We start from the raw sequence: 27,999 nt of genomic DNA on the forward strand, positions 1-27,999 counted from the left end.
ATTCGGGTATAAATCGCTCTGAATAAGGTTCTGCTAAATGCTGTAAATGTAATGTAAATTTAGGAGGAAACAAAATTTTGCCATAAATTAAGTGCACATTGTCAAAACAGAACCTTAGTTATAGGTACGTGTGTAACCACTCTTGGTTCTCATGTCAGATCTTTCTGTTACACACGTTGCCAGACCTTTGATAGGTAACCCAACCGATATGGTTAGGGCTATTAAGCAATGGCTGAATGGTATTAACATATCCAAAAATAATTCCCCACACCACCTCCACCAGTCCATATCTTCCTCAAGTTAGTGCCAGACCAAATTCTGACCATCTGTTCACCTCAGAACAAATTATGATTCATCAAAACATTTTTTACAGGTTTCAAACCTGTCCGATTTTGGAGAGCTTGTGACCACTGTACCTCAATTTTCTGTTCTTGGCTGTCAGAAGCAGATCCCAAAGTGGATTTTGCTTCTTGTAGCCAAACCACCTACAACTTTTTACATACTAAAATATCTTTCCTGGGTGGAGTTATAGCATTTCTCCAAACAAGTTTTAAACTCTTCCCATTTATGAGTTCGTTGAAATACTGAAAATACATTGTGTAGCTGTTCCTAAAGCTTAATCGCTCAGCATAAGATCTTTCAAGCAACTACACAAAAATATAAATAAAAAAATACAACAGTTTTCCTACTTTTATTAATGTTGCAGTTACATTCAAAATGCAATTAGTTTAACCTCATTTAAAAGGAGCTCATGGGTTAAAAGACTTCAGATGAATAAAATGAAATAACTCAAACATCGATAATGCATATTAAGTATTTTATTAAAATATGTATAAAAACAAGATAAAATATATATTCATACATACTGAACATGATAAATATGCATACGCTGTCTGTATAATTAAACAATACATGTTTATAGTCATACATTTTCATTCGTACAAGGATATATTTTTGCATTAACTGGCAGTGGTGATGTGTACCCTGGTAAGAAAGAGGTCCCTCGGTCCAGAGCCGGTAACCGAGATAAAAGTAGCTGTTTCACTGAAAAGTTTCGACAGCAGCAGCTTTCACCTGAGATTGGTTTTTAAAAAACGATTCCTGGAGTATGTAATTAAAACGGCACACACTCAGAGGGTAGGAAAAGTGTGCAAACTTGAGCAGAAAGCAACGTCTCCAGATTTTAACATCTGGCTCCACATAGCCTTGATCCATCTGTATTTGTGTGTGTGTGTGTTTGTGTATAATATATATATATATATATATATATATATATATATATATATATATATATATATATATTGTGTGTGTGCACAATCATGTCTGATGGTAGTGATGGTAGTGATGATGATGATGATGCTCATGGTGGTGATGATGCTCGTGTCGTTGTACCATGGGCACCACAAATCCTGCGGCGTTTGTGTGTTCCCGATCAGGTAAATGTGGAGTATGTTTGCTGTGCGTTCTGGATCTCAGCCTTTTACTGTGGCTGTGTTGCAGGGGGTGCTGGGAGTGTGAGTGCGGCTGAGACTGGCTCTGTTGGGGCAGGTGGTACACGTCCTGGCCGCTGTGATGCCCGTAGCACTTGCTGGCCCTCGTCGCGGTGGGGCCGCCCGCTTTAGACGCCCCTTTATGGGGTCTGGTGGGGAGGAGAGCACGAGATGCGCAGTGATCGGCGATGAGCTGTGAGCGGCGCTGCTGCTGGGAGTGCGAGTCCGGCTCGTGGGAGCGAGAGCGGCTCTGAGAGTGAGATGGGCGTGATAAATTATCCTGGTGCTCTGTAGGGGCACTGTGGCTGGAAAAAAAAAACAAGATAACAAAAAGGTGTTAGATTAGTTCTCAAAAAAAAAACTGACAATGCAAACTATGAAAAAACAATGAATAATTTTTTAAATCCTGTGAATATAATAGGTTTAATGACACATTACCATTTTTTTGTTAGTTTTAGTATACTAAATAATTAATTATTGCTTTTAACCACAAGATGGTGCTACAAGCAAACAAATGTTTGACATGCAGAGGATCACAGTTTTTATGGGTATAATCAATAGTATCTATTTCAAATACAATTGTTTGAGACAAACCCCAAAATCTAATCTCACTCACTTTCGAATCTGGAGGTGTAGTTTTCAATGCCAGCCAGGTCCAAGTAGTGATTCCTCCTCTCTGTGTTCTCATCCACACAGTAATGATTCCTCTCTAGAGGTTCCCTGAAAAATACTCTTTTTTTAATTATTATGTATATTATAATAATGTGTATATTTTAATGTGTATATATAATATATTTCTATAGCGATTTTCACAACAGACATTGTCTCAAAGCAGCTTTACAGAATTTAACAGTTAAGGTCATCGATGTGTATTTATCCCTGATGAGCAGCCGTGGCGAATGTGGCAAGGGAAAAACTACCAAAACCAAACTGCCAACCAAAACAGCAGGTGGTCTGAGAAACTGTGTTTTCCGTTTCCTCTGTTTTCCGTTCATTAATGGAAATCACAGTGTCTTTAAGCTTAAAGTGTTTGGATCACTTTTACCCAGCTAAAATTCGACAAAATAATTTCATTATGTAGAAAGGGACAAATTAGCAACTAGCATGACTGAATGCCAGAACCAGTTGCATCTGAATAAACAGTTGATGGTTATAAATAACATTTTAAGTAGTTAAAGGTTTGTTCATTAGCAGTGCTTTACTTTACCCCTTTGACAAGCGCACATCTGTTTTGAATTTGATGCAGGGGGAATGAATGCACTTCTTTGTCCTGTTGTCTTTAAACATTCTGCACATTTTTGCCGTTAACTTTTTGTTAACGAGTCGTCGGTTCAGACCAGAGAGATGCTGAAAATATGTCAAATTAAAATCCTTAAAAGACTGAAGGCGGTGAAAACTTACAGCTAATGTTTCTATCCATAGTCTCCGGTATGACGCTCTGCATTATGACGAGTGAAACAATTACCAAAAAATGAATGATATTGTATAAACCTTTATGCAACTTCAAACATTTTCATGTCAATGTCTAGTCCAGTGAACCCACAAGCCAAACTTTTAGACGCTTAAACAGAACCAAATCTTTAGTGGTTTCTAACCTCATGTGTGAAGAGTGGCGTTTCTCTCCCCTCTCACGCACCTCTTCCTGCTGTGTGCCGTCTACACGGCTACAGCTCCAGTCCCTTTCTGAGATAGGAGGAAAAAAAGTAAGTACACTACACTGTTAATTCCTCAAAGAAAATAAAGCAGTCATTCATTTAGGTTTTAATGGAACTGAGTTCAATCTCTGTAGCTACTTGTGTACCTGTCCCAGTCTGTGTGGTGTGTTCTCTCTGCCGGGGACTGGGCTCAGGGGTGACGGTCAGCTTCACACGGAGCGTTTTGCTTTTACTGTGGCTCGGCCGGTTTACTGAAGCATCCACTACGTCGTAGATCGTATGCATAAGACTCGACATGTCCTGAGAGAAAAATAAATTAGAAAACAAATTTCACGTTTTCATTAAAAAAAACATCATATTGGATTTTACCGATACCGGAAGCTAGATTGGATCGTACTTGCCGATATCCAATTATTCAGCCGATTTTTTTTAATGGATACCGGATAAAAAACAAACAAACAAACATTCTATGTACACTCTATGTCACATACTCTGTACTGAAATTTATTTAAAAAAAAAAAAATCCAAAAACAGAACTGAGTCATGAAAATGTGCTGAATGAAATAAGTAATTATATCAATAAATATTAAGAAAATAAAGACATGCATTCAATCTGAAGTAAAAAGTAATACTCCAAATAAATAATAACAGTTACATCAGAAATTAAAAAGACACCTCAAATAAACAGCACGTGATTCCAGTGATTTGCCTCTAGAGGCCGCTCTCGTACTGTATAAGGAAAATCGTTATGGCTTTTTGCTGATAGCTCCTATTGGTGGCGATTTATCGGCAAAACCGATGAATTGGTCGACCTCTATATGTCATATCATGGATATCTTTATGCTTATATTTGCAGGAGACGGCAGATAGTGTTTTTTGCTCAAAATTCTAAATTGTAACTTTTGAAACAGGAAGAAACTTAACTAGTCCTGAAACTGCAAGTGATTCAAATCTAACATGGTCCATTTTTAGTTCTAGTTCTATTTTAATATTGAAAGTTAATAAGCTTCAAATTATTATGGAGAAAACAGAGCTGGTGTGCATGGTATCCAGTGAGTGGGCTCTTCTTGTCATCATAAAGCATGTCGACAAACAGTGCGTCAGTGATTCGCCTCTAGAGGCCGCTCTCGTACAATGTAATGACATCGGACCTTCTCAGTCCCTCCAGCAGTATCCGATAGTTGCAGCAATCATCTATCAGTGCCAATTAATCAACAAAATCAGTCGAACTTGAATATTAATAACTACATAGGAAGTACAAGTTACTTCCTGTTATTATTTACGTTATAATAGCTACTGTTTAAACAGTCGTTCATTTTTCTCTATAAAATTATTAAGACAAAAACATGTTAATGAGAATTTGCAGTACTCCTCTGTCCTGTAGTGTAAAGTGCTACAGTAACTCTGGACACTCCTTCCATTAGCGTTAAACAACCTCACTGTATCAATGATTCCATTCATCATTCATAACAACACGCTTCCATGACATCGTATTGAAATGAAATGAAAACTTATTTAACGCTTTTCAGCTAATCAGGTTTGAGAATTTACTAGAATTGGATATTCAAAAGTCATTATTGAAATTACATTACATGAAAGATGGCGGTTGTGCGATCTCACCTCTTTGGTCACTTTGCCGCTGTTGTCAAAGTCATACAGGGTGAAGACCCACTCCTGCCTGTTATCGCCCTCCACAGACACATCACACTCCAGCTCCTGTGACACGCACAAACACAGACATGCAGGTGGCACTGTGAGAAAGACAAAGAGGTTTTTAACCTTTGCTTTTCTATTCTTCATTAGGAACAGATTACTGAAGAGCTCTTTAACTCTGATTCGCCTTGGATGTAGTCGCAGCATGTGGGGAGAGACAGGAAAGGGGGTGTTGGGGTTTGTGTCTGCCCCATTCTCAGTTACAGTCATTTGGCAGACCCTGTCTATTAATTTGCCTGTAATGGGGAAACATTAGGAATGCAGACATGCACAGGGCCAGACAGAGACAAAACTCTTTGATGGAGAAAAAAGTTTTTTTGTATGTTTTGAAACAGGAGAGTGAAATTATATCTCTCTGTCGCTGACTGCATACTTTGATGTGTAACAGTCTATATTTTATTACTACACAGCTATACAATCATGTGCACTTTTCAGTCATTCACTGTGTGTGTGTGTGTGTGTGTGTGTGTGTGTGTGTGTGTGTGTGTGTGTGTGCGTGTGTGTTCTTACATTTAGACTGATGCGTTTCCTTGCTTTATTGCTCTCTCGCTCTACTTCATCACCGTTCACAAACTGCACAGAGCTCTCACGGCCTTCCGCTTTCTCAGAAGGCAGGACCACTACACACACACACACACACACACACACACACACACACACACACACACACACACACACACACACACACACACACACACACACACACACACACATTATATGACAATATAAGTGCATGCTGTTAAACAATTACACAAATTAAACTCTTATAAATATGAGGTGAGCCGATATTACAATATAATATCAATATTAAACAAAATAATGTTACTAGACTCTTACGAGGGTATTGGATTTGAACAATTCATTTAGCTCCATTCCAAAAAATCACATTAATTTCAAACCCTAATAGTCTGAATTCAAAATCACAATTTATCATTTAATTCTGTGTTTTTGTAATACAAGATTTTTCACATAACACAAATCGAAATAGACATCAAGTGAGGTGAAGTGTGTTCGTGCATACACACCCTCTAGAGGACAGTGGTGGTCTCCAAAATGTCCATCCTTAAACTCACACCTGTCCAAGTCCTACAAGGTGGAAGACAGAGAGACAAAGAGAGAGACATGCTAGTGAGACAGAGACAATGTAGTGAACATCTCTCTGCTTATCAGGTTCAATTGTGTGTGTGTGTGTGTGTGTGTGTGTGTGTGTGTGTGTGTGTGTGTGTGTTTACATCTTTGGAAAATGGCAGCAAAATATACCATAATACAATTACCCGAACACATTTCTACAACATTATTAGGATTTTTTTCCTCCAAAATGTTTATATTCATGTGTTCAAAAAATTCATAGTAAAATGCTAAGAGGTGCTACTGCACACAAAGACACCCTGTACAATTTTATGCTTCTAATTTAGTGGTTTGGGAAACGACCACATAAGGCTGGAAAAGTCAGGTGTCCCAGTACTTTTGTCCATATAGTGTAGGTGCTAGGCGGTTAAAAATCGCAGAGATTTTCCTCGCCGCTGTCTCTGTTGACATTCTTATTACTGATCTAAACCTACATGAATTCTGTAAGGCTGCTCTGCGACAATTCCACAAGTGTTTAAAGTGCTGTACAAACAAAACTCAAGCGAATTTTACGCCAATGCAAAAATCATGATAATGTTTACCCCACACATCACAATGTGAACAAGAACAATGTGACCTTAGTGACTTTGACCATGGCATGCCGACTGAACCTGCTGACTGGTTGCCAGACTGGTTCGACCTGATAGAAAGACTTTGGTAACACGGATAACCACTCTTTACGACTGTGGTGAGCAGAAAGGCATTTCAGAGCAAAGGAAAACATCCAAAATATTGTGGAATTTGCACTCTGAAGGGGCTAAAGTGCTGCTGAGGCTGCTCTGAGAGAGGCCATACCTATTAGTATAATGTTCATAAGCGAGTGAATGGTTAGAATCATTTGAACAAATTGGAATGTAATTAATTTAATTTGAATGAATTTTATTTTATTAATTTAAGTCATTTGATGGGGATGCACGACTCAAACTTATGCGATCTGCTCTTTATACTCAAGTAATAAAATGTGGAATGCTCTGCTCTATTTAATACCATATACATAAATTGAGATTCTGCAACGAGAAACTTTTCACTGATTAATGTTTTTAAATAAAAATAAGAACATCATTTCCCTAGTTATTTAAATTTGAGTTCTATGTGTGTGTGTGTGTGTGTGTGTGTGTGTGTGTGTGTGTGTGTGTGTTTACATCTTTGGAAAATGGCAGCAAAATATACCATAATACAATTACCCGAACACATTTCTACAACATTATTAGGATTTTTTTCCTCCAAAATGTTTATATTCATGTGTTCAAAAATTCATAGTAAAATGCTAAGAGGTGCTACTGCACAAAGACACCCTGTACAATTTTATGCTTCTAATTTAGTGGTTTGGGAAACGACCACATAAGGCTGGAAAAGTCAGGTGTCCCAGTACTTTTGTCCATATAGTGTAGGTGCTAGGCGGTTAAAAATCGCAGAGATTTTCCTCGCCGCTGTCTCTGTTGACATTCTTATTACTGATCTAAACCTACATGAATTCTGTAAGGCTGCTCTGCGACAATTCCACAAGTGTTTAAAGTGCTGTACAAACAAAACTCAAGCGAATTTTACGCCAATGCAAAAATCATGATAATGTTTACCCCACACATCACAATGTGAACAAGAACAATGTGACCTTAGTGACTTTGACCATGGCATGCCGACTGAACCTGCCGACTGGTTGCCAGACTGGTTCGGCCTGATAGAAAGACTTTGGTAACACGGATAACCACTCTTTACGACTGTGGTGAGCAGAAAGGCATATCAGAGCAAAGGAAAACATCCAAAATATTGTGGAATTTGCACTCTGAAGGGGCTACAGTGCTGCTGAGGCTGCTCTGAGAGAGGCCATACCTATTAGTATAATGTTCATAAGCGAGTGAATGGTTAGAATCATTTGAACAAATTGGAATGTAATTAATTTAATTTGAATGAATTTTATTTTATTAATTTAAGTCATTTGATGGGGATGCACGACTCAAACTTATGCGATCTGCTCTTTATACTCAAGTAATAAAATGTGGAATGCTCTGCTCTATTTAATACCATATACATAAATTGAGATTCTGCAACGAGAAACTTTTCACTGATTAATGTTTTTAAATAAAAATAAGAACATCATTTCCCTAGTTATTTAAATTTGAGTTCTATGTGTGTGTGTGTGTGTGTGTGTGTGTGTGTGTGTGTGTGTGTGTCTGTTTATTGATTGTGATTGCACAGCATTTAGCAGACGCCCTAATCCAGAGTGACTTACAATTATCCCAGTCATTCCACAGAGCAGCTGAGGGTTAAGGGCCTTGCTCAAGGGGCCTTGCACTGGCTGCTACGTGATAGTAGGATTTGAACTCATTACCTAAATGTACTAAATGATGGTGTGTGTATATGGCTGTAAAATCAGTGGGAAATTCTTCTAAACGTTCGGAGCTCGACAGAAAAATACTACAGAAAGCAAGAGAGATCGTCTCTCATGTAGCTCATCAGGAAAAGCAGTGGCACAAAAATGCAAAACCACAATTACGAATCCCGACCTGTTGAGCACTACGCAAAAAATATAACAGAGTGCTGTAATTCAAAGAACACACACAGACATACATTTAAATTTATGTTTATGGCAGACATGCTCAAACCGTGTCAGAAAGAGCTTTTGAGAGATGGAGGCACTTCAGACACTTCATGCTGTGCAAGACTAAGACACGTTCAGTGAAACGTCTGTGAATCTTTATTAAAAACTAATCGACTTTCTAAAGAATAAAGTAAAATATTGGCCATGTTGAGGGGAAAATGTTCGATGTTCAGGCCGAGTCTGTAGAACAACTCCGCAGGGGATCTGCCAGAGATCAGAGATCAAGGATCACAGGTCATGGATGGGGTACTGAGTGAAGAGGATGAAACATTTGGCGAATGAAAGAAAGACAACAGATCAAAAGTCGAAACAAAACATGACAAATAGGGATAAAGAGAAAGAAAAAATGAAACAAAAACGGGCAACATACGAGGGGCCTTGGTAAAGAGACCACCCACAGGGTTTATGTATTCTCTTTATTTATAGACGAGATTATGTTCAGTCTCTTCTCTCACTGTGGAAGTAACATGATAAACCATTGTTTAATCCGACTGGTGAAAAGGACAAGGGAGCGAAAGAAACTGCAAGACAGAAGCACCTTGCAATGTAAGTCAATATAATAAGTCAAGCTGAACAATAAAAGAAATAAGATAAATACTTAAAAAGACACTAAGGATATTGAAACGTTACAGCACTTCCAAGTGTTTCAATCCTCTTGTCTTCCACTTGACAGCATTTATGATTTCATTTATAATCCTTTTTGTACATGGCGTCCACTAAAGTGGACAGATATTTGGACGCCGTTTTAAACCATTCAATTTGCAGTATCATGTCCCAACCACCATGTCCTGTCCTCTCACAGCATTGTCCATTTAACTGTTCGTCTTTGTATCTCTTTGTTGTTTTCAAATTGGGGAATGGAAGAGGAGATGAACCAAGTACCTCAATAATAAGTGTTATAAAAAGTGTATAAGTGGTAAAAAAAATATATGTTAGAAATACATTTATCCAGATTTTTATTAGATTTTTTTCCGTAACAGAAAATACAATGTCCACTCCAGTGGAACTTATGGGCCAAAGGGTATAATTGTGCCTATTGGGCCTATATTTAGATTCTGCCTTATTTTATATGTTTTAGTTAAAAGAAATTATTTATCTATTTATTTACACTTGAACAGTTTTAAATGGTCTTCAGATTGTATCATCTATTTTACATTTTATAGTCTATATTCATTAATTAGCTCATATAATCGTGTAGACATATACAAGGACAAGGAAATATGTGCATGATTACGTTTGTTGGTGTCCTGTGTGCTTCAAAATGTTTAATTCTCACTAAACAATTAATAAACCTGTTTTTAGTGTACATTTTTTTAATGATTTTTTTTTGTTGTTAGAAGAAATAGTACAAGTTTAAAGAAAAATACAAGTTTTCAGTTTTTTTAATAATCAGTTTAATGACAGAATATTATTTTTAAATATTCTCGCTATTGTTAATATTTAATATTATGTGTTATTTACAGTGTTGGATGAAGTACACAAACCATGTACTTGAGTAAAAGTAGAGATGCACTAGGTAAAATAGGACTCCAGTAAAAGTGCTCCTTTTAAACCTTCACTTGATTGAAAGTACAAAAATATTTGCCTTTAAATGTGCGCAAATACCAAAATACTTAAAAAAAACATATATATATTGATAAATCTGTAATGATCCACATGTTGGAAATGAATAAAAACATGCAAAACTATGAATTACAGCTTTGACGCTGGAGACTCCTACAGCAGGATGATTTTTGCTGACGTCTGTGTTATGTGAACGAGAGCACGAGCACGCTACTTTCTCTTGTCGATTTTGTTCACAAGAATTGGTAGTTACTTTTCATTAACAAAACAGAATTCAAGAGGGTCTTGGTGAAGAAAGCTTAAATCTTTTGCTGGAGCGTTCGAATGGCCGCCAGAATGATGAAAAGAAAACACAAAGAAAGCCTGTGATCCGATGACCTGTAACAGGAGAGGCGGTGAAGCGGTCTCAGTTACACAGGAAACTCGGCCCCGACTCAAAACCAGATGTGTTTGATTTGAAGACAAAGAGTGGGTGTGGTTTTATAAACTAAGGGGGGAAAGTAAAAAAAAAAGTTTACGATTTTGCACAAAAGTACTGATCCACTGATACTGCATGAAGTTTCACCATTTTACATTTTTTCATGTTAATTAATTGGATTAGAAATAAATAACCTGTTTTCTCCATTTAAAAAATTACAGCACCAGATTAATATGTTGGTTGATTGATGGTGTCAATGAATTAATGAATTATATGGCAGGACAATATGTATAATATATTTCATTTGACAGAGATAACTGTTTTACGTATTCGATTTGCCAAACAATGTGCCAGGAAAATATAACGCTCGGGTGTCACTTTATTCCTCTTAAACCACAGCGATTTCTCAACAATTTTTATTTATTAAACTACAAAAACATGTTGCAATCATTTGCGATTATTAATGGATATTACAGTTACAAATCTCCTTTAGATCTGTATTATATCAGAGTTTGTCATTCTTCAGATCCCACTCTAAACTCTGATTACTGTTAACAAAAGGCCACTGTGCTGTTTGCATACAAGGCATTGTTTTTTTTCACCCCGAGGTGAAAAGTCAAAAGTGAGGCAGAACTTTGTTTTGGCAGCACATAAAGCACTCAGGAAACTCTTTGGTCACACTGAAACAACAGCTGCAAAGAGAGCGGGGGTCGCAGAGGAGACAGAGCCTCGGCCCTGCCTTTTGAAGTTCCACTAAGCCCTAAATCAGGGCGTCATCTGTTCACGGCTGGACACACGCGCACACACGCGCACGCGCGCACGCCACTGCCAGCTTTGTTCATATATCAAATTGCCGCAGCGTACTCGCTTGTGCCTGAACCTGAGTGCTTGTGTAATAATCCGGTGAGAAGGAGACAGGGCAAGCTGAGAGCTTTGTGTTTTCTTCATTTCAGCCGTACTTCCCGTCTGCATCACACTGATGGAGCAAGTGAGGGAGGGAGTGAGCGCGTGAGTGAGTGAGTGACTGACTGCAACTCCAACTTCTGCTTGAATGAAAATCTCTCCCAGATGTTAGGGGCCCCTTTAAAAGCCCTTTTAGCCCCTTTTCCCTGCACACTCCAAAAATAAATGTACCATAGTCTTCTCCAAAAGCATGAGCAACTCTGCAAAACATTTTAAAGGACCACCTTTAAACCTGACTGCAGAAAAAAACCACACCAGCTCACTTATTTGTTAAGTTTGCAACAAATCTAAGTTTATGATAAGCGATTTATATATATATATATATATATATATATATATATATATATATATATATATATATATAAATATAAATTATATGATCTTCTTGCACTTGATTTAGACTCTAAATAATAACAATTACAGTTCTTTCTCAACTCAAATCAGCTTTTCCAAGAATGTCTTTTCCAGCACAATAGAAGTATCAACAGCAACGAAAAAGAAGAACTTTGAAAGGTGTGTTTGTGTCTCAGTGCTCTGTGTGTTTCTCAGAGACAGGCAACAATTCTACAACACCCCTAACCCAGTGGAGAGATTGCATGATGTTCAGAAAAGTATCATTATATTGCATACATATGATATACTTTACTTTTTATTACAACAAACCTGTTGTAACCAAACCATTTTCCCTACACATAAGCCTGAAGTGAATTAGGGGTAAAATTTTCGATTGTATTCAGCAGATATAATGCAATGCTTCCCTATGCAACATACCTATACTAGTTGTAACAATGTGGTCTTCAGCAAACATGGAAAGTTAGAAATTATTATGACTTTTCTAATGCTACCCCACAGCTTGAGGGTTTGATCCCGAGCTTGAATTACTTTGTGTGAAGTTTCGGTGCTCCCTTGATTCGTATGGAGTGCTTCGGTTTTCTATACCCACCTCCAGAACTTGTTATTAGAGCAAAATGCTCCTCTAAATTAACCATACATGTAAAAGCCATCCTAACAATGGACTATTTTCTCTGTTGCTTTCAGGAAAGCACTTCCCGATCCTTATAGGCAAACACAGAAAGAATGAAGAGGAGCTTCTTCCCGCAGGCCAAACACATTTTTTATATATATATATATATATATATATATATATATATATATATATATATATTATGGGTGTGACAGTACACATATTTGTATTGAAATGTTTTGTTACAGGGCTTTTGGAATGCAGTTCTCTTTACGTGCAGAACATAGTTAGAGTCTGAGTTCCCTAACGGATGTACAGTCAACCCCCGATAATCGTAGTTTGAAACCTAACTATAAAGAGAAACTACAGTCAGCGCAGTGCCACTGTGGCTACTCACTCTGTACCAGAAATTAGGTTTGCTTTGCACATGCATGAAAACAATAAAGAATCAATAGCGCTAGCGTTAACCGATAATCAGGAAGTAGCAGCTAACGCTAGTGCTAGGGATTCATGAGTCAAGTTTTTCATTTCACGTTTTCACACAGTTTTGTTTATTGTTTTTGTTTACAGTCCTGCTTATATATTTGATTTATTCTATTTTTATAAAATATTATAAAATATGATTTTATATATTATTTAACCAAGCAGGCGTTAATTAACCAAATGCGTTAATAAAAAATTACATGCAATTTTATGTTTTCTCATTTCTTCCCTCTAACCGTACTGAAATTGTAGTAAACTGTTACTCAAAAACCGAGGTACGTACTGAACCAAATTTTTAGTACCGCTACACCCACATATATATATATATATATATATATATATATATATATATATATATATATATATATATATATATATATATATATATTAGTTTAGTTATAATTTATACTTTTTTGCAATTTTTTTTGAGACTGAGTCCCAGTCAGGGTATCTGAAAGGAGGTGCAAATCGAAAGAAGAGCTTTGAAAACATTCTAGCACCCTTAATATTGTGCTAGAATATTTAATGAGTGATATTCAGTAGTGGACAGTAATGAAGTAAATGTAATTTGTTTGACTGTGGACTTGGAGATTTGTTGGACTGTGGAGATGCATCCCAACTCCTGACCCCTTAACTTTCTCACTCACACATACTGTTCCTCTGTCCATGTTCGAAAGCTTCCCCTCCACCCCATCCACACTCAGTCCCTGTCCTGTTTAAAACCATTGGTGGTCTAAATCTTGCAGTGTGTGAGAGCTGTGAAGTTCCTCACATGGGTCAGAGGTCTTAACCAGGTCAACAGATAAGCACTACACAGAGTCGCCTATGTAGGTTGGACGTGAAGGCGCGTGGGAAACGAGGCATTTAACGAAACTATGCCAAACATGTCCATATTGAATACACTGGGTATATTCTCGAGATTAACAAAGTGGAGTAAAACAAATTGAAAAACTTAAAATATATTATATTCCATTACATGTTTTACTATAGTGCTTTTCACAGTGGACATTGTCTCAAAGCAGCTTTAAAGAATCTAGGAATTGTGAAACTAAAAGGGACTGTGGGAAGGAAAAAATCCCTTAGATATGAAGACAAAACCCTGAGAGAAACCAGACTCAAAAGGGGAACCCAGAATCATTTAAGTGACATCAAGAGTGTGATTATAAATCATGAAAACATTACAAACACCAGAAAGTGAGAAATATCATGAGCAATGGAATGTACAATTATGAGTAATGTCCTTTCTACAGTCTTTTACATTTAGTTGGAGTTGTGGAACCAGGAGCTCCTGAGCAATAAATTAGCTCAACATCTGAGATCATTATAGATTCGACATCAACTCCTCCATGCCTTTAAGCCTTCAAATATTCAATGAAGAAGAGAAACAGCAAATATAGAATGTTTTTTGGAATATTGATTAAGAAGTTGTTTATCCTGAAAGTCCAATGTCCGAATTGGGATCCAACATTATATATACAGGGTTTCTGCAGGTTCCACCAAAAGACCTTTTAAGACCATAAGAATGGAATTATAGACATGAAATACACAAACACACACACACGGACACATTATTAGCAACTGGCTTTATCCAAGCCCTTAATTAATTTTTTTAATCCAAGTACAGTAAAACCCTGTTGTACGAGCAACCTATAGTACGAGCAAACGGAGATACGAGCACATTTCGAAGGCACGAGCAAACCCACGTTGCCGGTTCACTGTTTTCGGCGGAGGGTCGCATCAGTCGCTTAGTTGATGAAGTATCACTCGGTCGCTCTTGTTGTTCAATGCAGCAAAAACGTAACTTTTTTTAGTTTTATATTTTTATTTCACTAGAAAACTTGAAAAATGTCTCCCAAGAAAATCAGTGATGTGAAAACGAAAGTAAATAGAATTACCATGGAAACCGAGGAGGTTACGAGTGTGGTGCACGTCTCACACTCGCAATCAACCACTACCACATGAGTAAGTGTTAAATTATGTTTACATTACGGTAATTTGCGGTGTATTTGTTTGTTAAAATAGGCTACAAATACTTTTAAGTGCAGAAATAAGCCATCGAATGAGATCTCGGAACGGATTAAATCACTTTTACATTCATTCTTATGGGAAAAATCAGTTCGAAAGTACGAGCAAATGGACCTACGAGCAATTTTCAAGAACGAATTATGCTCGTACAACGGGGTTCCACTGTATCGCTAAACTTGCACTTCGCGTTGGCTGAAAAATAAAATCCTTTTTTCGTATGTAAAAATTGAAGAGAGATTCACGGCAACAGAAAGCTGATTGGCTGTTGTACATTGGTCTCATTTGTAGTTGTAACACAGCGAATTATATTTGGACTAGCGAAAGAAAATACTACACCACCACGTAAACAAAACAAATAAAGACATTCTAAGTAAACAGTCTAAACATTTTAAAGTACTGCGGGAGCATTTCAATGGACACTAGAGGAAGGGTTACATGGACATCAGAGAATTAAGACCTGTTTAAAACAGGAAATGTTAGACTTTTTAAAGCCTACATTTTAAAAATTTGTATTATTTGTATACTTTGTATTGATTTTTTTATTTCAAAATGCCTTCAGACTTTTAAAACCCAGCAATATATACTGTTTTGCACCAATTGCGCCTTAGTAGTTTTCTCCACTAGTTTTCTCAGGCTACTGGTTTTCCCCAGGGTTTTTAGGGATGTAGTGATAATGCTTAAAGTTTTATTACAAAAAAGTGATGTGACACTGTTGTGACTTATATGCGTTTGCTCTTCTACTTTGCAAACATCTCAGCACTGACCCGAGAAACAGGTTTTGTACGTGTCGTGTGAAATTCTGTAGTGTAATTCATCCATGGCGAAGAGCCAAGATCAAAGATCCCCCCCTTCAGTCTGCCTGTGCCTGCCGAATACACACAGCGTGAGGGCGGTTAAATTTAGAGCTACAGCAGAGCACAGAGTGTGTGAACCGCAGAGTCAGTGATGCACGTCTGCTCACACCTGGCAAACGGAGTGAGTAAATATACAGTTAAACAATTACACTCGGATGCCACCCCGCCGACAAGTCTAGATCATGTTTTTTACTAATCTGTAGGACATAAATACCCTTGAAATATACTTCAAACAAAAAATGAAGCAATTAAAGAAAAACTTTTTCAGACGTCTGACCTTGCTGTGACATTTATACTGTTTGGATCTATTTAAAACAGTTGAAATCGTTTTTGCTTGTTACAATGATAATTTTATTTTAATCCTACAAACAATTCACCCGTTTTCCTGATTTATGTTTCATTTAGCTGAAAAATAAAAAATCCATGTTAAAGCGCAGTTCACTTCAAACATTAAGAAAATGGCACACCATCAAAACTAATATTAAATTTACATTTTACAATAATCACTTATCTTTAATGGTGGTTTAGAGTCCGTTTAGAAACGACTACAGCACTGCACAGATCTTAGATCTCAAAAACTACAAAGGAGATGTCACTTGCCAAACAATGCCTCATTTTCATATATTTTCTTTGTTGTTTTTTTTCATGCAAATTAAGGCAGGTGATAAGGACAATGAACTTTCAGGGAATGTCAATGCACCAGATTATGGTGTGGTATAAATTGTTCAGTGCTTAACAGCAGGGCTGTAGCGATACACTCCGTTCGAGATTCAATCCTGGCTTTAATGGATAAAATGTGTTATTAAAAAGTGTCATGAATCAATTTATAACAGTGTGCCTTTTTGAATGCATAAAGCAATAAAAATAGTTTTGAACTGTTCATATATATATATATATATATATATATATATATATATATATATATATATATATATATATATATATATATATATATATATATATATATATATATATATATATATATATATATATATATATAAACAAAATGTATTACAACATAACAATAGATTGTAAAAAAAAAAATTCTTTAAAAATTGATTGAATAAATAAAGTTCAGGCTCTTCACAAAGAAAACAAGCATGTGACCAGAGTGCTGTCTTTACATTTTTAGTCTTCGAGGTGGTATCAAACAGTTTAAAACTAGTTTTGTAACATTCCAATAGATGGCAGCATAAGGCTGCACGCACAATCACAGGGCGCACCGACCTTCATAAATCAGTGTGCCAAGAGACATCGTTCGGGGTGCAACTGGTGCTATCCTGACCATGTGCGTTAGAAAAAATAAATAAATAAAATACTTTCTTGTAAACAGAGCTAGTCTTGAAACCTTTTGATACCACCTCATATGTTTTATGCAGATTGCAACCTCAGGTGTCATAACAGTGCAATTTTCATCACATGAAAAAGTAATGAAAAGCTGAATTCCATAATGTGAAAGGTGCATTTCCAGGATGCAAGCGATACCAAAGCATTGCAAATTCAAGCACGTAGCTTTGAAGTACAGAAAGTCAGGGATGTGAACCTGACCATGAAGCATTTCTGATTTAATGCGAGCTTAAGAGCCAGAGATAATGATTTCAGTGAAACGGGAGGAGACAATTGGGTCTCGCCCCGTGTGAGTATGTAGTGCGATGATAGGGGTAAAGACACAGAGATGTGCTGATACTGTGACATTCTTGAGGCTGATACCATCAGCCAGGCCTGTATCAACATGAATGATGGCAGGATGTAAATTGAAGAGACAGAGCAGTGCAGAAACGTCTGCCGGTGTGTCTCATGGTCAGAGATGTAGAACAAATGTACACAACAATGCAATGTTGTAGAAGCACATGTCTGTTCACTATTACTAAACAAAAATGGAAATGGACTGAATTTCTGCAGATAAAATAATGCCTATGAAAGACTTATGACTGCAATCAATAATTTCAGTTTATAAGTCAAGGCAGCATATATATTTAACTAATAACATTGAGATTCTGAGATAATGATCTACACTACACAAAAATTTTTCCATACATTATTACATTATTTCTGAAAAGCCATCAAGCGTTTTTAACCATAATATCATTTCAAGTACATCCTAAAGATGTCTTAAGAAAACTTGTTGGACGAGTGTACACTTTTTTTTTTGACTCTTTCGTTTCAGAGCGCAGCCTCTGAAAAGCCGTCTTGATTACAAATCACAAGTTTCACACACACAAAATCCAGGCAGATACTTGTCATCCCCCCAGTCTCTCCTGTCGTTTTCCACCAAAAAAGTAAAAAAAAAGAAAACCCAGATCACCATGTTCTTAAGCATGTCAGGGTGTGTTAAATATCTGCCCGGATCGTACACAGACTCTGTCTGTTAAGCAAAAATGGCTGTTTATTTGAAGTAAGTCAGAGTGTGGAGGAAAAAGTCAGGCGCCCGTCTGCGTTTGAAGTCGGGAAGGACACGGGTGAAAGAAACAGAGTTGCCATAGGTGACAACGAGGTGACATAGAACAGTGTTTTATTTCAGCTGCCTTTTTCGCCAGCCTTTCCCTTCGTACGGCCTCTTTCCTCTTCAAAGCAGGATTGGGTGTCAGAGCCATACGTTCGGGAAGAGACGTTACGTAAACACTGAACAGGGATTTCTGCGACCACAAAGATGGCCAGTACGGGTGTAACGCAATGCCGCTATGCTTCATGCTTTTCATATTTGTATATGTATGTGTGGACATGGACTAAACCAAAAAGTGCTACTTTATTAGATGAACTCAAAAACTCCCTGAAATACTAAAGAAAAACCCAAAGGCAGAAAAAGCCAACACTGTCAGCATGATGTGTAAATTCTGGTTCTGAACATTAGCTACATCATTCAAGTTCATCCTTGGTCTCAACTCACTCACAATCATTTCTAATTAAAATAGCTAAAATAGCGAGCATGGCTGCATCAGAGGAAGCTATTGTGTTATTCTGTTTCAAAGTCAGACTGAAGGCAAGCTGCATTATGAGACCCCACAATGACATGCATCATGATAAATAGAATCCACCATTAATTGTGACAAACATATTTTACACTAAGATTAATTCATAGACGAGAGTGTAAGTAAAGTCAGGTGATGTAGGAGTGGCGTGCAGTCAGTGTTCCAATTCATCACCAAGGTGTCCAATAGGGTTGAGGTCAAAGCTGTATAGCAGGAGATCTTCCACTCCAAACCATATGTTCATGGAGCTGTCTTTGTGCACAGGCGCAATGTTGTGTTGGAACAGGTTTGAGTCTCCTAAGTCAACTAAAGAGGAAATGTAATGCTTTCGCATCCGAAGACATCCTATACAATTGTTTGGGGAAGAACCACATATGGCTGGAAAAAAATCAGTTATTTTGTTCATATAGTGTATATGCTGCACCAGAGTGAACATTCCCCTACCAAATACTCTCCTTTAATATGCCATTTCCCACAATAGACTCTCAAAGTGACCTGTGCTTCAGAAACCATCCAATTAAAGCAAATACAAAACAGAATCTCTAATAAATACGCAAAGTCTAATCAGTGTAACACTGCTGTAAACATTTTAACCATACAGGTACATCATCACACCTTTGTTCACCATAAAGCCTGGACACAGAATATCAGGAGGTGTGTTGTACTGGCAAGAGCGTGTTGGAATAATTTTTTTAACGCAGCCATTTCCAATCTGTAAGGAATGTTGGAGGAAAACCAGTCTCTCCTTTTCCTCAGCGCTTTGAAGCAGCATGTGTTTCAACAGCTAACCACTCTCAGATGTGTGTGAGAAGCTTTATGAGCAGAATAATGGATATACCTACACATGTGGTGTGTGTTTGTGTGTGCATATGTGTGTGTGGGTATACGTGCTGGAGGCCCGAGACAGGGAGGCTCTTCTCGGAGCAGCGGTTTGGAAAACTTGTACTTTGGGTTTTTCTTGTGCTGTGACGCTGGCAAAATAAACAGCGGTCCGAGAAAGGAAGTTTAAACCAAAACTATTAGACCTCGAAAACATTGCCTGCAACACTGGAGAGAAAAAATGATTCAAAAGTAGTCAATAAGGATCGCTGAAAAAGGCAAAATCAGGTGTGTGCTGATATGTAATTTTATTTTCCCATCGAGATAATTGTGTTGATGAGACCATCATAATGCAGCTTTCTCGTCGGCTTGATGGTTTACAAGCCCAGATTCTGTGGGCCTGGACGTTGTGATTCTGGTCGGCCATAAAACCATCACTGTTTTATACTTTAGCATTAAATATGAGCTTTTATATGTAATGCATATAAGGAATACGCGCATGGGCGTGTACTGTCATTTGCTGCATGTACTCTTACACCAAAGCTCTTTGCCAATGCTAACAATTTTTATTAATTAAACACATAGTTGTACTTCAAGACCTTGAACAAATGATCCCTTTTGCAGCTTGACAGTTTGCAGAGAAAGTGTACATTTCCATCTTGAAGTCTGAAGTTGCAAATATGTCTATACCTATATATTTATCTAAATTTCAGGGCTATTCTGTAAAAAATCCTTTGGAAGCTGTTACCATGGATAGATCTTCTGAACAAAATAAAGGTGTCCACCACTGAACATAAGAAATATATTAAAAAATGATTTGCCCTGTCTAAAATACTACACAACAATTTTAAAGTGGTTTTATACAAAGTGGTACCAAAATGTTTCGAGACTAGTTTTGCAGCACGGCAAAAAGATGGCCGTACAAGGCTGCACAGTCACAGGGAGCACCAACCTTCATAATGAGTGTGCCAAAGACATTGTCTTGTGTACACTGAGAGCTGTGCAACTGTTGCTCTTCTGACCACGTGCGTTACCACGTCTGCTATTTCGCCCCTGTGCGCATTTTTGACCATTTGATCCAGCTCAAATGTTGCCGTTTGGACACCATTGCGGAGATCCTGTGCTTAACACGCTTCCAGGACACATTAGAGAAAGCAAGGAGCGCTGTATTGCTGTGCAAGGGGACTATTTTGAAGGTGACAGTGTATAAAATTCAACAAACTAAGCAATTTCTTGTAAACAAAGCGAAACTTTTTGATACTACCTGGTGTCTTGGTGGGTTTGGTGGGGCATGGTTGAAACATACTTCTATCTTTATATTTTCATTTACTCAAACACAAAAAAGTATCCTTGCATCAAAAACCCCAACCTGTCTAATCCTGTCCCCATTTTTGTTCCAGGGTTTGTTTTAACAGGAAGTCAGGGTTTAGGGTGTCTGCACTCTGGAGGGCACGCGGCTCCTCTGGAAAGTCGACAGAGTATAGAGTTTCATCAGGGAAAAACTTTGCGCCTTTTGGCGTTTGCACAGGCACACAAAACTTGTGAATGCACCTTGAATGTGCATTATTCCCTAAGCAAACAACTAACAATGAGTATGAGATCTTATCCGGTAAAAGGTAAAAGAGTTAAAAAAAACATAAATCCAGGGTGACTTTAGACCCCCTAGACATTCAAACAGGATTTTAAGGGGCTGAGCTTTGTATCTGAGCCGTATTTACCCAGCACCTGAGCAAAGAAAGGGATGTGTGTTTTTCCAGGATCAAACAGATCTCAAGACGTTATTTTCAGGCTTTAACCTCAGACTGCTCCCCCAAGCCCGAGTAACCAGAGCTCTGGTGTGGGAGTCTGTGTGAACAAAATCAACACAAATCCTTGAGCCAAACCTAAATCACGCTAAAATCGAATGGATTTAACATCACAGCAAGTCCTACCTACGACCTTTTGTCTATGTTGGTTTGACTGATTATTAGAATCTGTATGAGTCATTTATTCATATTAACTGATAATATCCTTAACAATAAACATTAACAAAAAATATATATTTTTCTTGATTTCGTAACACTTGGAGATGTTTAATTACCATTTATGGAAGGAGTCTCCAGTGTCAGTGCTTTGCAGTGGCCAAGAAAAGTCTTCAAAACCGAGAGAGAATTAATACATGCTATAGCTTAAGTGATATTTTGTTCTGAGGACATTTGACAATATTAAATGTAACTAGAAATAGATAATAAGTAAAATGTATAATTCATCCATGTAATTGTAATTGAAAAACACTAGAATACATTAAGTCTGCCAGCATCACACCATCCTGTCAAAGATTACTATCACTTGTACTATTAGACCCAAGTCTTCACCAGAATTACAATGAGCCTGTGCACAAAGCCAGGTCCATGGTTATATGCTTTGATGGTTTTCAGTGAAAGATCTCCTGCTATAAAGCGCTAACCTCAAACCTATTGAACACCTTTGGGATAAATTGGAACACTGACTGAACCTAGGCCTCCTCACCTCACCTACGACTTTACTAACATCCTTGTATCTGAATGAGCACAAATCTACACAAGCACACTCTAAAATCTAGTGGAACATCTTCCCAGAAGAGTCAAGGTCAGCAAATGGAAGCACATACAAATTTTATGGCGAGGTGTCCACAAACTTTTGTCCATATAGTGTGCATTACTGATCTATTACATCTGAATAGCTTGTGACACCACAAATGTATCAGAGACTCACTGCCTTCAATAAGCCACAGAAATGTGCAACAATGGCAAATGCAACCGATCTTGATTGCAGGAAAGTGAAGTCCATTTGGAAAAGAGTGTAAAGAGGGAGGGGAGGGGGTTGAAATAAAATCGTACCTTACGCACTTGAATGTAATAAGCCTGGAGTCTGTGTGTGTTTCACTTGGCCCGACAGCTCAAACTCAGGATCGGCTCCAGCAGACTCAGGGAGTTTAATTAGTTTCAACCCAGGTATTTTTTAGGCTAACTAAATCTATGTTAACTCTCCAGATACTTGCTAGCACAAATGAATTATGGCCATTGGGGATGGGCTGTGATTAGATTAACATGACATTGTTAATTGCGTTTTGTTAGCTTTTATTTACTGCTAGGCAACACTGTTCAGACACATTTACAATTTCTAAATCAAACCATGGGATCCCACAATCCTGGCTTTACTGCAATAAAGTCGCTTTGTATTAAGGTGAACATTTCTACCAAAACGTTTTCCTTATACTCAATCATCAAGGTATTCGTGTGTGTGTACACACGTGTGTGTGTAATGATGACGCCACTCCTCCCAAAGGGGAAAATAAAAGCTAAGACGGGAACTTGAAGCAATGTAAGCAAGCACCTTCAAAGCTCTCTGGGCTGAATAAATATTCTGGGAATTAAATATTCAAAGAATAAACATTCACCCGCTCGCATGCTAAAGAGCCAGAGCACGTTAGTCATTAGCACACGTCCATAAACACACTTTTCATTCTTGTTCTTTTTCTTCACTACACACATACAAATCCTTTCGCTAACCAATACACACACACACACACTTGTCTTCCACATGCAGACTTTAAAAGCTCAGGACAGAGCTGCTGTTTGCTTTTGATGGACAGCCACATCTCAAGCACGAAGATGTTTAAAAGGTAGGGCTGTTCATTCATTTATATTTCGTTATCTCATGCTTTGAGCAGATCTCTGATCTGGGAGAACGCATTTGAAAAAAAACTTCAAAATGTAAAGATTAAGTATGTCATTTTTCAAAAAAACATAATAGGTGCCGTATCAGAAAAGTGTGCTGTGACAATTTATCACAACATCGATATACAGTAATGTTGGCAAAACACCTAGCCGTGCTTAACTTTATTAGCTTGCATTAATATCAGTTAAGCTCATGATTTAATGTTCACTCACTCATCATTAGGAAAATGATTTACATATTAACTCATAAACATTTACTTAATTATGAGAGTGTGGCATGAAAAGGCAGATCCAGAGGAGATAACAGGTATGTACACAAACAATTCCCCCCAAATTTATTTCCATTAGAGACAAAAAAAAACAGTTTTAACATCCATGCGAAGTTTCACTTGGTTTCTATCAGCAATACAGAGTCTAGAAATGAACAATGTTCTGTTCACTCCACTATTCAGCAGGATTTCTTTTAAATGAATGTTTTTTAAATGATTTAAAGAATGTCATCCATGTGCTTATTAAAATGTGATCCATACTAAACTACACTCATGTCTACACTCATGATTGATTTTCTTTCATTCAACACGCTTTTTTCATTCTTTCAGCTCAAGGTGTGAACTTTGAGTGGGGACGACGAACAGTAGCAAACGAAGGGATTTAGATTCACAAAACAGAAAGAGTAGGTGTGTGCATCTCTTCTTTCAAACCTTATTCAGGCTGGATTAGTTTCGCGTGTGGAGGTGGGGTAAAAGAAATGACTACGAGTGTACCTTTCTGAGATTTTTTTTTTAATCAGTCAAGACTTCACAGAAGCCATTTTACACTGCATTTCATCCTGCACTTAAAAAATAATGAACACTTGTCATATTCCTGAAAATTCTGTTGTGGAAATCTCTTTTCTATCTTTCACTGAAACCAAACTAAATGCAATAAATGACTGAGATTAAAATACAGATATTTCTGTAATTACTATATTAAATCTGTGTGATTGTTGACAAATTGATTGATTTATTTATTGGTTGGTTGATTGATTGATTGATTGATTGATTGATTGATCAATCTTCAGGTGGATCCAGAGCCTGTCTGAGGGACATAAACTGGACACACATTTACACCTTGAGGAAATTAAAAGTATCCAGTCCACCCTTCCGGCATGTTTAAAAAATTGGAGGAAACCAAATAAACCAGAGGAAACCCACACAGACATGGGAAAAACATGTGAATCTCCACACATACAGTAACCCAAACTCTGGCTCAAACTCAAAGCTCTAGAGCTATGAAAGTGTAACATTAGTTGCTGCTTCACCACGCAGTATATTCATGCAATGTGTTTGGCATATTTATAGCAACTAAAAAAAACAAAATAATATGACTTGGAGCTGTTTTGGCGTGATATGATGTGGTGAAATATGATTGTGCATACAGGTCTAAAAAAAAAAAAAAAAAAGGCACAACCCTAAAATTTCAAAAAATAATATTGAAATCCTTCCAGCGTGTTTCATCTGGGAGAAAAAAAAATATCCTAGAAAAAGCTGGAAAGATCCAAGTGTGGCATTGAGAGTTGCCCAATGTCAAACATGTAGCATAGCCTTTCCACAGAATCCCATCGCTCTTTAAATGGAGCGACTACACGCCCTTTAAAGGCCCTCAGTAAAACAAGCCCACCCTACAAACTTCTTCTCCCCTCGGGTACTTCTGCTGTCCAAACCAGAGCTGGCTGTGAGCAGAGAGGCCGCAATGAAAGGCCCCGCTGTTCTGGACTCTAGCCACATGCTTTTCATTCAGACATGAAGGCTGGCAGCTCGCCTTCTTCTAAAGCCACATCCAGAAAAAAAAAACAGGGAGAAAAAAAAGGGAGGGAGTGTAAAAAAAATTCTTAAACTTGCCAGACTCCTGAATATGGCCGTACGTTTAAGTCGAAAGCAGTGCGTGCTCACTTGGCCGAGAAAAGTGTCACTTATGTTTTCTCATAAGAGACAAGAGAAGGAAGGAAGGAAGCATGGAACACGACGAATTGTCATGGACTGATAATCAATTTTTACGATATACTGGTATAAGAAAAGCTGTGGAGGACGGGGAAATATAACAAATATATCAGATCATACCAATTTGAGGCGTTTCTGCAATGATACGGTCGATGAATCATGGTGTAGAGCTTTGCTCACAAAGCTGTAGGTGTTACTTAAGAAAAACTGTTTTGAATAATAAACTATAGTAAAGTACAATATATGTTTGTTTTAAATTGTTCAAAATATCAAAATATAGAAACTTTAAAAAGTCTATTCTAGTTGTATAAGATAAAAGAGCCTTTGTGTGTGTGTGTGTGTGTGTGTGTGTGTCAAGCTGTCACCAAAAAGAAGCCTAACACAGAGCACTAATGTTAATCATTCCCTCTCTCCCCTCCTCTCTCTCTCTCTCTCTCTCTCTCTCTCTTTCAGTTGTTACCACACGCCAGGTGTTTATATAAGTCAGGCACAAACACCTGTGATGATCTGTCAAAAATCACTCCTTCGCTCTAAAATGAAGTCAAGGCATTTGCTGATTCACTCTCTTCCTCCCTGCCCTTCTTTAAAAAAAAAGAAAAAAAGGAAGAAAAACAAGGCGTGTTTTTGCAGTGTGCATCTTTGATCAGTCAGCAGTTGCCCTGCCTGTAAATACCCGTCCAAATGTAGCCTTATGTATCACCCCCTGCTGATCGGAGTGGGAGGGAGGAAGACCTGTAAAATAACCACAAACTTCACTGAGCACCTCTTTAAGCAAACCTAATTACACCACTATTATTTATGAGCGAACAAACTTGTTCGCTGTAAATACCGACCATGAGCCTCATTTCATCCTCGAAAACCTCAGGATGTGTGGCTGTCTGTCTTCTCCTCCCTGAAAATGCTGCTTTATGTGTGTGATTGTGTGTGTGTGTGTTTGTCATTTGATCATGCAAACTATGCACTTTGTGGAAAATCACATACAAATTGTGAAACAAATGAATGACCCCCTCGTGAGGCGCTTGGTATCAGTGTTACAATAACGATGAAAAGTTCAGTCCTAAAATTTCATCAGTGGTGGACAAACCATGTACTTCAGATACTTAGATACACTCAGTAAAATATGACTCCAGAAAAAGTAAAAGTGCTCCCTTTAAACTTTCGCTTGATTCAAAGTACAAAAGTATTCGAATGTATTTAAGTATCCAAAGTACGGATGATTTATTATAATGTTATAATGATTCTTGCTTAATCAAATCAAAAAGACTCAGGTTACTCGTAGCACAACGATGAAATTTAAACACTTATTGATATCTATTAAAATTTGGATGAGACAAAAACCTTCTTTTCAACTACTGCAAAAAAAAAACCCCAAAAAAACATGCAAATAAGGCCAGGAGTGTTGTGGTAAGTTAGAGTCAGGAGTTTCCTTCATTATTTATTGCTCTTAAAATGTTGCTTGTTGTTGATCTGTATGTTGGTGATAAGTAGATACCAAGCAGCGATCAAAATAAGTTTCAAAACAGAGCGCGTGCTCTACCCTGATTGGTGGCTTGCTGTGTGATTGACCAGTTGCGTTTTTATCCGCACATAAACAAATAGGAACGACTGGTTTCGCAAAATGTAGATATTTGAAATGAAGTGAAGTTTAGTAAAAGTCACTCCAAATGGAAATACTTCAATGAAGTACAGAGACGTTAAAAAGCTACTTAAGTACAGCGAAAAAATTACATTTACTTCGTTACTGTCCACCACTGAATTTCATCTGAACTACTCTTGTTTGTTTTTTATTTTAATTATTTGGTTACACATCTGTAAATACATATCACATTCTGTCTTCAAATGATCTGTCTGTCTGCACAAGTTTTTTTCTGCATTTCTCTTTTTCTGAATAAATATTTCTTCCACATTCACTCTCTCCATCCATCTCTTTCGTTTACACTTTCTCTTCCCTACCTCTGCTCACTTGTCTCTCTATATCTCATCGCCTGTCTATTTCTGTCCCTCTCTGCCTCGTTTTGTCTCACACTCTCTCAATCAGTTTCTCTCTGTCCCTTCATTTCTATCTTCTGCTGTCTCTCTCAATCAATCTCTACTTTTTTTTATGCTCTTTCTTTACACACTCTCTCTTGTACCAGTTGATCTTTCTGTCCACCTCTCTGTATCTCTCTCTCCTTCTCTGTATATCTCTCAGTTTTCCCTGTATCCCTTCCCTCTTCTTTCTGTCTTTCTTCTCTCTCTCTCTCTCTCTCTCTCTCTCTCTCTCTCTCCACCCCCACATCCCCCAGATTTTTAGAGCAGGATCTCACGGCGGCTGTTGGAGCCATTCAGTGACGAGCAGCTTTGAAGTCGCAGCCAGATGACAGAGGAATGTTATCCCCCCTTCATTCCACCTTCACAATAAACCAGAGGGGGGCATGGGGTGCAACAAACAGTTGATTCTGGCAGCTTTTTTGCTTTTGAGGAAAATGAATTTTGTTATAATGGTTAAGAGATTTGTTGTCTACTTACCTACAGGGGAAAACTGACAGAAAAGCAAGATGAAAGTGTTGGACCACCACAAGCCACCAGAACAGTTATGTAGTGCTACGCATCGTTTCTCAGTAATAGTACCAGACAAAAAACTGCTATTTTAATGAACACTTTAAAAACGAGATGCTAGATACACATTATATGGACAAA

General features: G+C 37.7%; 1 protein-coding gene across 1 annotated transcript in view; it reads right to left on the reverse strand.

The window, feature by feature from the left end:
* Nucleotides 1-1,338: 1,338 nt before the first annotated feature.
* nkd2b (NKD inhibitor of WNT signaling pathway 2b) overlaps nt 1,339-27,999 on the reverse strand; it is a 29,803-nt gene continuing 3,142 nt past the window's right edge. Inside the window, exons 4-10 of the mRNA XM_046877415.1 lie at nt 5,884-5,944; nt 5,369-5,478; nt 4,766-4,861; nt 3,292-3,445; nt 3,086-3,173; nt 2,107-2,210; nt 1,339-1,795 (exon numbers count right to left, since the gene is read on the reverse strand). Coding sequence (XP_046733371.1) covers nt 1,473-1,795; nt 2,107-2,210; nt 3,086-3,173; nt 3,292-3,445; nt 4,766-4,861; nt 5,369-5,478; nt 5,884-5,944 — 936 coding nt within the window. The 3' untranslated portion in view covers nt 1,339-1,472. The remainder of the gene's footprint in view (nt 1,796-2,106; nt 2,211-3,085; nt 3,174-3,291; nt 3,446-4,765; nt 4,862-5,368; nt 5,479-5,883; nt 5,945-27,999) is intronic.

Source organism: Silurus meridionalis, chromosome 21 (genome assembly GCF_014805685.1).
Source record: "Silurus meridionalis isolate SWU-2019-XX chromosome 21, ASM1480568v1, whole genome shotgun sequence".
NCBI classification, from domain to species: Eukaryota; Metazoa; Chordata; class Actinopteri; order Siluriformes; family Siluridae; genus Silurus; species Silurus meridionalis.